General features: G+C 39.9%; 2 protein-coding genes across 2 annotated transcripts in view; both read left to right on the top strand.

Annotated features, from left to right (window-relative positions):
* Positions 1-897, top strand: part of LOC118333636 (sodium/hydrogen exchanger 2-like) — a 5,321-nt gene extending 4,424 nt beyond the window's left edge. Inside the window, exons 12-13 of the mRNA XM_035669370.1 lie at positions 134-197; positions 619-897. Coding sequence (XP_035525263.1) covers positions 134-197; positions 619-809 — 255 coding nt within the window. The 3' untranslated portion in view covers positions 810-897. The remainder of the gene's footprint in view (positions 1-133; positions 198-618) is intronic.
* A 458-nt stretch (positions 898-1,355) lies between these two features.
* LOC118333451 (transmembrane protein 182-like) lies at positions 1,356-8,770 on the top strand. The gene is made up of 5 exons (XM_035669100.1): positions 1,356-1,700; positions 3,441-3,564; positions 3,914-4,012; positions 4,920-5,057; positions 6,374-8,770. The coding sequence occupies exons 1-5, from the start codon at positions 1,533-1,535 to the stop codon at positions 6,592-6,594; spliced, it is 750 nt and encodes a 249-aa protein (XP_035524993.1). The 5' UTR covers positions 1,356-1,532; the 3' UTR covers positions 6,595-8,770.
* Positions 8,771-10,384: the final 1,614 nt, after the last annotated feature.

Genomic DNA, 10,384 nt, shown 5'->3' with positions numbered 1-10,384 from the left:
AGCAGGTCTAGACCGAACTCTTTACATATCAAATTATTTAAAATAGAATAAATGGGACTTTTTTGAGGTTACTTTTTGTTTTTTAGACTATCAAGCACACAAATGGTTTTACTGTGTACTTCCATTGTGACAGGGGGAGGATGGAGAGTTCAATGGCTCACGCAGAGTGAGACCAGGACTCAACAGGTCTCACACAGGTAAAGTCAAAGACAATTTAAGTCCTATAGATGTACAAAAAACACATATTAGACAATATCTGCAGTTTTCCTTCAAGTTTACAACCTTTATCCCAGACTGAGGTCCCAAAGATGTATTTATTTATGTATGGTGTGTTTCTTGTGTGTCTTTATCTAAGACACTGAAGTGGGATATCACTGGTAAATGGATGTCAGGGAGTTCAACAGAAAGACTGTTCAAGCTAAAATTATAACTCAAGAAATAACTGTTTGTATCCATGCACAATTCTAGTAGTTTGTCTCTCTGCTCATCTGCTTTCTCTCAAGCGTTCGCTATAAGAATACAGGCTAATCTCAAGTTGTCCCTCCTCTATCTACCTCCTTATCTTTGATCCTGGCAGCTTTAGTGTGACTTTTCTGACTGTGGGTCTTCTCTTGGCAGTGTGCTCCACAAGCCCGAGACCTGTCCTCCAGGACCTATCAGCACCAGCAGCCTCAGCTCAGACGGGGCCAGCGGATCCAAAGCCTTCAGCTGCCAGAGAGGACCAGATCTCTCCACACCACCAAGCGCCTGTGGGAAGAGCTCCTAAGAAACAACTGAGCTTTGTTTTGGAGAATGAGAAGCAGCAATGAAGACAGACTGTGAGAAAGACAGAAAAAGAGGATAAGGACAGTAAACCAATGAATTCAGTGTGTTCAGTTATTTCAAACTGGCTCCATAAAGTGATACCTCATATTTATTTAGCCATAGAGTTGTGGGTTTTTAAGACTGGGTTGATGAAAGCTTTTATCAATTTCATGGTCATCTTCCAATTAAAACTGTAATAATTGAATAAATAATTCAACTTCTGGTTTTAACATTTTGAGTTTTTGCCAGCTACTGCCTTCCTTAACTCTGTGTTTTACCTCCTGAACACCTTCAGAAGAGGATTTGAGGGTCATTTGCATCTCTAGTCTAATTTATTTTCAAAGTGGCGCTCCAAGTGTAACACCTCCCTTAGAAATACCTTGCAGTCATAAATACTGATACTCACTGTCCACACAAACCATCCTGCCTCTCCTTGTTTCATTTATAAATGCACAACACACACCCATCAGTAATTTGACAAGGACAGGCTTACTGCTTCCTAAAATAACTCCTGCCCCCCTGCCTGACCTCCTCAGTTACTGAAACGTCTTTCTACCACAGCTCCCAGCATGCCAGGGAGTGGCTGGGAGAGCCAGGCTGTTTTCTGTAGGACTGGGGCTGGGCGGAGGGTTGCAGAGTGGACACCAGTAGGGACCTGAGGAATTACTGGCCAGAAGAGTGAAAGCTGAAGAGAAAGAGCACAGTAAAGGAGGTTTTTGGCTGGAGTTATGAGGGTGGGTGCTGCAACCTTGGCTGCGGGGATATTTGGGGCATTAGGGACTCTGTGTTTCTTCCTAGCCTTTGGTACAGACTACTGGCTGGTGGCCAGCGACAACTGTGGACCGTATACATGGCCGACGCAAAAAACACTAGAAAAAGATGCCAATGGGACTGAGGTAGGACATAAACATGTGTGCACGTAGCTGTTGACATTCACTCACATAAATAAATACAGTGAATGCAAACCTTACTACTTGCTGTGTGACCTCCAACAAATAATAGTAGTCACACCAGTGCATTATTTTTATCACTGAAATATCACATGTGAGACCACAAACGACCAATGTGGAACATGATCAGTTGTTATGTAGACAGTATTGTGCACGCCACGCCACTATAAGACATTTAAAGGGGTACCAAAATATTTTAGTCTTAAGTTTGGGGACTTTATTTAAAAGAGAATGCACCAAATCAATGCAGCAAAGGTCAAGACATCCTGACTCTTCGACTTTTGTGACTTTTAGTATGGGCCAAACTTCAAAAACACTGGACACTAAACTTCCCATCATGCAGCTAATAGCATATTTTTGTCAGACTCTCTATGTGTGGTGCACGCTATGTTATCATGTTAATATTTGCTGATTAGCAATAAACACAAAGGCTGAGGCTTATAGAAAGAAGGGATATTGAATTATGGATGAGTTCAACAGTGGGAGGAGCTGTGACTGTCTATACAAATTTAATAGGAATCCATCCCATAGTTATTGAGATATTTAACTCTGGACCAAAGTGGTGGAACCTGACCAGACATTGCAGTCCTCATGTAATGGCTAGCATGGCTAAATATGTGTACTCCCTGGAGTGCTTTAAGACGCATTCACAACACTGTTTACATACAGTATCCTTTTATAGTGACTACAGCATTATTAAATTTATGGTTATTTTTAGGCAACTCTTGGTTAGAGAAAGATTGTCATCTGGTTTAATATGGAAAAAGTAAGCAATGACTTGAGACACAATGTATTAATTAATCTTTAACCACAATATTTCCTTAAACTTAATCAAAGTGCTTTTGTTGCCTAAACCTAAACACAGACGGATCTCTGGATATGAAACCTTGGACCTGACCCTCTGCCTGTGACTCCTGTGTGGTTCATGTAGCGCTTCAATCGTTCAAAAAACCTCTGAAGATAATCCTGCCAGTGATTACATTTTACAGCACAACATAATTGAGAAATCAATTTAGTACTACTGTATATAAAACAACAGGCTTGGCATTCCATGTAACCACAACCTGCCTTGATCACCCTCTGCACTGTCAAATAAACTCAGTACTGGTCTCTTCGAGTCAAAATAGTCCTGATGATTTCATCAGGGGTAGTTTCTTAAACTTGCCTAAGCTCCTCCAGGGCCATCACATAATTCTTTCCTCACTGTAGTCAACTGATCTTCACGAGTAAACTCAGTGGAGTTACCCTTTAATTTTACAGATTATTCTTCTATGCCACATTTGTGAGAAAGTTCACAAGATGCAAAATAAGGGATATATTCATAAAAAATAATCCCCCGGTGAACTCCTCCCTAAGATCACAGCACAACAAAGTCTTTCATTTTAAATAAAAGCGGATGATTAAAGTTGCTGCGTGTTATTCAGCACCATCAATCATATTTCTGACAAGCAAATGGAGAGTATCACTCATGCGTGTTTCATAAGTTCCCCTTGAAAACCTCACAGACGAGCAGGCCATAATCAGAACCATGTTTGAAGCCGTTGCACCACTGAAGTACAGAATCACACGGAGCAGCCAGCAGAGACGTGTTGACAAAGCTGACAGAAATTAAGGTTCAGCCATCTTCACACACGTCCATCTCTCTGTTTGTCTGCTGATGTCAGTCTGTCTCTTTTTCTCATTTAGACCCTGTTAGTGGAAGCTGTCACTGCTTCTCCTCCGTCTCTCACTCTGCACCACGAGGGCTTCTTCTGGCGCTGTGTGTTTCAGGTGGAGCCCACAGCACATGCAGTCCTGGCCACTCTCTTCAGTATGTGTGGGCCTTCTGAGGCGGCAAAAAGTTTTCGTTGGGGCTTGTCCAATGTGGTTGCATGTCTCATGCTCCGCGGTGTGGTGTGCTTGACATGCTGACAAGTGCAGGAAAGAAAAATGTCTATAATTTGGATATTTGACAGAAAATATACATGAGAACAAGAAGATTGTGTTGGCATTTGGGGTGTTTTTTGGCTTTTCTCTAAATTCTGCTCTCATGTGGTGTTTCTTATTTTTCCCTGCACGGTGCATGTCTCCTTTCTTTAGAACCACATCATATTTCTTTGACTCTGGAAGTTCTTTGAGCCTTAAATTGTTTTTATTTTTACCTTTTCTTTTTCACGCAGCAAACCAGCCAGAATCCAAGGTCTGTGTCCATGGTTACCTCTTCCCTCTGCCTGTTGCACTTGGACAGGTGCCTCATCCAAGTTATGATGCTACAGCAGGTAATAAAACTCACTCACATTACAGACAGATGACATACTGGAGAAAAAGAACACAAACAAATGAAAGTGAAATAACATAATTAATGCGGATGCTTCCGTACAGGGCACGAGAGCTGATGAGTGGAAAGTCATAAAAACAACAAATGAAGTAATATCTCTTATAAAAATAGTGTTGCATCCCTCTTGTAGTTCCTCAAACTTGTAATCTGTGCCAAGGAGCATTTAAGCGGTTCTGGAGGTTTGTGTTAGCTTAACACCTTACTAAGACACTCTCAGTAAGTTGTGACTTCTTTGTCACCCAGCTGTACACACACATAAACACAAATAACTTCCTCACACACATACACACAAAAACACCATGTGCATTTGGTCATTCACAGTGAGAATAACAATAAAATATCACCAGCATTATACAGTAACAGTGAGCTGAAGGCTCATGGGTTCATCTGAAGGAGCGTATAAATGAATGGGGAAAGCATTAAGTGCAAAGATCATGTTCATATTTTGTATTTATTACACATGCAAACCAGGGTCATTGCTAGAATATTAGAAATACTGCAGTCATGGGTCAAAAACTGACTGAGTGTAACACTCCCACACAAACACACACATCCCGAAATGGAAGTCTCCACACTGCCAAAAATAAATACTTTATTTAGGTATTGACCTAAAAGTAGTCAAGTCAGTCTAAAAAAATTAAATTTGCCCATGAAACAGCCACCAAAGTCTCCTGGCTGTACCTTCATACAGTATTTAATGGACAGATAAGAGTATCTAACTCTTGGCAAAAAAGCTTATAAGTGTATTTCCTAAAAAACGATTTCTTTAATTGTAGATTGTCACCCCAGGTTGCTAAATACATGGATAGGTTACTGCTCTGATGGTGGCCTGGTTGTATTTCTTGCAGTGTTTCGGGGTTTCTGGACCGTGCTGATAATCCTTGGCCTGGTCGCAGCTCTATCAGGAGCCTTCCTCTTGGTCTGCGGCGTCCCCTTCATCAGCTACAAATTATACAAGCTGGGCGGCGCTTTCCTCATCACTGCTGGTAAAATACAGTCTGTGTACATGTGTGGAGTTCATAGTACTTATCTGCTCCCAGGGGGGAAGAGGTATAACTACAGACACAAACACATGTTGCAGCCATTGCTGCCGCTGCTGTCAACTGTTCATACCTGTCACATGACAAACAGAGCAGCAGATGTCACTCTGCAGTGCTGTCGCTATAACAACAGCAGGTTTAAACATTGCTACCGTGGTAACAGTAGAGATGAGTAGGAGCTGCATTCCTCTGGTGTTACTCACGGCAGTGACGGCCTCTGGTTGTGTCTCCATGTGTCTCTGATACTCTTTATGTCCAGTGTTGGGTTACGTGTAATCAGGACTACGTAATAAGGTTAGAAAAATAAGTAACTATAATCTGTCCAGATTAGCATTGTTAACAATTACTTGATTACATTTTCACGATAACCAATTCTCTATTAACCCTCTGGGGTCTCCTGATGGGGAAATGGGGTAAATCTCATATTATTACACTGTGCAATTATATTTGGTCATTTGATTTGAATTGTAAATGCTGACTATGCTAAATGTATTTTATTTGCATTCAAAATGTTTTGAGATGTTTAAAGAAAAGAAGACTTTTTTGGTGGCTGCATCCATTTATTTTGTTTAAAATGCAATATTTTTGGGAGTTTGAAGTAATCCAAAAGTATTAAGATTAAATTACAATGTTTTTATAATTCATCAAATTATGTCACTGGATCCCAACCTTGGGGTCATGACCGCCACTAGGGGTTACTAAAGCTTCCCAGAACCTTCCCAGAACCCAGGTCTTCTTGATTTTTAAGGGGTGTAATAAGGCTCTTTATTTAAAGTAGTAGTAGTAAGTAGTGTAATTTAGCATTTAATTCATTTCTGTTAAGAAATATGCTTTTTTAAAGATTATATCTTAAAAAATTATCTCACAGGATAAATGCAAAGGTTCCTAAAAATATCAGGAAAACTAATCTCTGATGCAATATTCACAGGAGAAATGTATTCAAATTGCTCGTTTGACATAAACTTCCTGCAGTTATTGCATTCACTATTTGTTTTTTTTGTACAGATAAGTACAAATGTTCCTTTATTGATCCCCTGTGGGAGAAATTCAAGTGCAGTTTATTAGTTGTTCTGTACTGTTATCATAATACATTGAGTATAAAGTATATCGTATTGAGTGTCATCACTTTACTCAGTGATAGAAAAGGAGTGCCTTAAGGTCAAAGGTTGGGAACCACTGGATTAATTAATTCCCATGAAATTTCTTTGCAGTAACTATATTTCAAAGTAATCTGACCAAGCACTGTTTATATCACTTCCCAGCCTGCTTGTTCCTGTTAACGCTGCTACTCTACGTACTGTGGATGGAGGCGGTGGAGGTGAAGCGCTACATCCTGCAGGAGAGAGGAAAGGCGTGTCCACAGGCGCAGGTTTCAGTGCTCTACGGCCTGTCGTTCATGGTGGCGGCTGCTGGTGTGCCTCTGGAGCTCATCTCTGGTTTGGTCTTCATGCTGGTGGGCCGTGTGTTGCATGCCAGAAAGTGAGCTTGCCATCTGGCCTGAAAGGGAAGCAAGGACTGACCTTTTTATGTCCGGCATTGGGACTCGGGAGCACACTTGTGGGATGTGAATACTGGCTGGAAAGATGTTGTACAACACATCATGTAATAACTCGGCAAACTGTAAAACATTTTCACTTCACCTGCATTTTGTAACAATCTGCCACATCTAGTAGCAAACAGCCTGAACCCAATATGTAATTCATTTCCCCTAATTTTGTAATAAATAATGATATATTGTGGTGGCTATTACAAAATGTGGGATGCACACTTATTTTATGAACTGCATTTTGAATTAGCTGAAGAGTTTTGATGGTGTTTTTGTCAAAAGACCATTGCAGTAGTCAACCCAGCTAGAAATAAAAGCATTTGTCATGAAGTCTCTGAGTTTGACTGCATTTGTAAGATGATAACAAACTGATCTTGTCATTGCTTTTATGTGGCTATTTATTTATTTTATCAGAGTCAACTATGACTCCAAGTAGGTGGACCACAGATCATATGAGTCTAATTTAATATTTGGGAAGTTTCATTAAGATTATTTATTAAAAAAATAACATGCGTACAGATGAGATTTTGGTTGGACGTTACATAATGCACCATATTATTACAATATCCTCATAAAATAGTGCAACTCCTACATTTTGTAATAACCACAATATGTGATATTTTGAAATGTAGGGAAATGTATTACATATTGTGTTCATGCTGTTTCTTACAAAATGCAGGTGTTATTACATAATGAAGTGAAAATGTTTTACAGTTTGTTGAGTTATTACATAACGCCAACTTGGAGTCAGTCAATGATTTGGTTTTCTATAACTTGCTTTGTTTTATTTCTACAAAAATCACTAATTACTATAGAATGATAATGCCACAATAAGGGAGTGTGACAGTTTATGGTATTAATATGGTGTGTATGTATATGATACTGGCATTGAGGAGCAACATATGGTGTGCCAAGACTGTTTTTTTTGAACCAATATTGTGAGTATAAATATCTCTTCCACTCAGTTGCAACCTGTCATTGTACTGACAGTAAAACTGATGTTATTAATGCTGCAAATGTCCATAGAGCAAAAGGTGAGACATGTATGGGTGAACCAGCTGTGTCCCCTGTCCCGCCTTTGGCACACCATCAAAGTAGGATAGCTGGAGCTGGAGTGAGCTGGGAGGGAGGAATTGGTGGTTGGACTGGAGATGGAAACTGTAGGTTTGGATAGAGGGGCGGGGGTGGGGGGTGGAGCAGGAGACGGATGGATATAGCGGGGGTTGAGAGAGAATTGATGCTTGTAGGGGGGCACAAGAGGGCTTTGAGAAATGAACAGCTGTTTGTGGGTTTGGTTGGTGTACAGCAGGCCGGCCACCTGGCTCCTTCACCCCAATCACATTTCACTCCCTCACTAAAATCCTTTCTCTTTCCTGCTTCATACTAGTATGTTTCCCTGTCCCTCCCAACGCGTTTACACGAACTTAAAATTCAGAAACCCTCTAACAGACACTCTGCTGACATACAGACAAAATTTCCTTTCCAAACGGGAAGCACAGACTTGTGATCGTATCATAACTGCCACAATATTAGATCATCCTCCTTTTTCATTGGTCTGAATGGGCAGCGTGTGGACTAGCGGGTGGACCCTCAATCACACATATCAGCTTTTATCTGCTCTACTGAGGAGCAAGAGTGGTGGAGGGAGGGGGCGGGGGGGCATGTTTGCTTCAAAGAAACCACTGATCAAACACATAAAAATACACATTCAAGCACACACACACATGCTGCCATCAAACTGTCCAGAACACATTGTTAATTACTAAACTATATTGCACATAAACATATGCTGATCCTAGAGCTGACTTATGTAAGATTCAGAGTACTGCTGTAATATAGCACTATAGCCATCAAATTCTGTAGGTCAGATAGGTTTACTGTGTTGGGATGCCAGAGGAAACCCTCTAATTTTGGTACATTGTGGATGTGGTCTTTTACATGACTGTCACTGATCATTTACAATGAGATTTTATTATAATGAGTTTTAATCTAAGTGAAGCTTTCATGATATATAATGCTTTAATTGTCTGTAAGTGTTTAAATAAAAGTGTTTCAATAAAACAAAAATATCTCAGCTTGCTAACTATGAGGCTTTATATGCTGGGAATTCTCATATCTGAGTTGATTTTTTTATCTGATAGCATTTCAACCACAAGGAAACACTCCACTCCACTGATCTGAAGAAACCTTAAGACAGTATGATAGATAAAAGCCAAGAAGAGAGAGAGAGAATAAAGACAGAAAAAGCAGAAAACACATAACTCCATCTGAAGAATCTCAAGTGGGCACTGGGCAAATGTAACAGAGCTGATTGAGAGATGAATCTGCACAATTTAAAGATAAAGAAAAAGAACAGAAGGAAAAGAAAAATCAGCACCATACAGAGCAGGGAGAGGGATATTTTCTTTTATCTTCGTCTTTTAGATTGCTGCCACCATCCCAAAACAATAGGGGTAAAATTACATTAAAAAAACTCAATAGCAGCATGTATTTCCCATAACAATGCCCCCAGTTACTAATCCACAGACTTCACAGTGAACAGTTTTCATTGGAACTACTTTTTACAGAATGACTTGTCTTTGTCTGTTCCAGAATAACATTGTTTATGGAAAGAAACATCACAGTTTTACGTATTGTTCACTGCTTTGAACACCACAAATCTCTATTATCTGTAAGGGTAAGTCAGAAAAACAGCTTTTTTTCCCTCCCTGACCAGTGAAAAAAAGATTATTCATTGGATCATACAAAAAAATTGCAGCTGAAAGCCTTAATATTTTCATTGGTACTGGAGTTACAGACTTAAAAGTATCAGTTGAAGTACAAGCGCTGAAAGGAGTTATAGTGTTGTGGTTAAATTGTGAACACTAAAAGGAGCTGAAGTGTCGGTTACAGTTGAGACTCTGAAAAAGGGGGAGTTGGAAATTTAAGTTAAGGTAGTGAGGTCAAACTGAACTGCAGGTGGTACTATTTAGAGCAACACACGCTGGTCGCATCAGTGGCTCAGTGGTTAGCACCACTGCCTCACAGCAGTAGGCGACCTGCTCCTTTCTGTGTAGTGTTTGCATTTTCTCTATGAGCCTCTACAACTTTGGCAGTTGCAAGACTTTATGAATTCTTAGATCCTTTACCAATAACGGGGCTACAGTGTGAAGTTGTTTTTCCGAGGGTGGCACTGGATGAAAAGTCACAGGGTCATCAAAGTCAAACGGGTCAATACTCAGAGGAGCATCAATGTGCTTAACAAATATCATGAAAATCTGCCATTTAGTTTTCATTTTTCACTAGTTGAAATATTGGCTCGTGGGGGCACAGGTCAGGGGTCCTCACACATTAAAAGAGTCCTGAGATAACTTTGGCGTGATTTAATGATTTGGTGCTATACAAATAAAAGTGAACTGAATTGAAGGTTGAATTAATCTTCACCTCCTGTTTGTATGGAATAATAATGAAAACACTCAAAATACAATATGAATAAAGCGTCAGAGTTGTCTTCTGTCTGCTGTGGATGATCTTGATATCCAAAGTCTAATAATGTGAGAATGTTTTAAACATTTCTTAAAATATTTGTTGCTTGGGTTTGGTTCCCATTTTAATCACAATGATAGCGTCTCTGTGTCTGACTGTGTTGTTTTAAATGTGGCCATTATCTGGTATCAGTCTAAAAAGACAAGAAACATGCTTTACTGAATTATTTGGATAACTTTGATGAGTCAAACACACAACCCAC

Source organism: Morone saxatilis, unplaced genomic scaffold (assembly GCF_004916995.1).
Source record: "Morone saxatilis isolate NCDOM2014 unplaced genomic scaffold, NCSU_SB_2.0 Contig22, whole genome shotgun sequence".
Lineage (NCBI taxonomy): Eukaryota > Metazoa > Chordata > Actinopteri > Moronidae > Morone > Morone saxatilis.
This window is presented reverse-complemented; position numbering and strand designations above follow the sequence as displayed.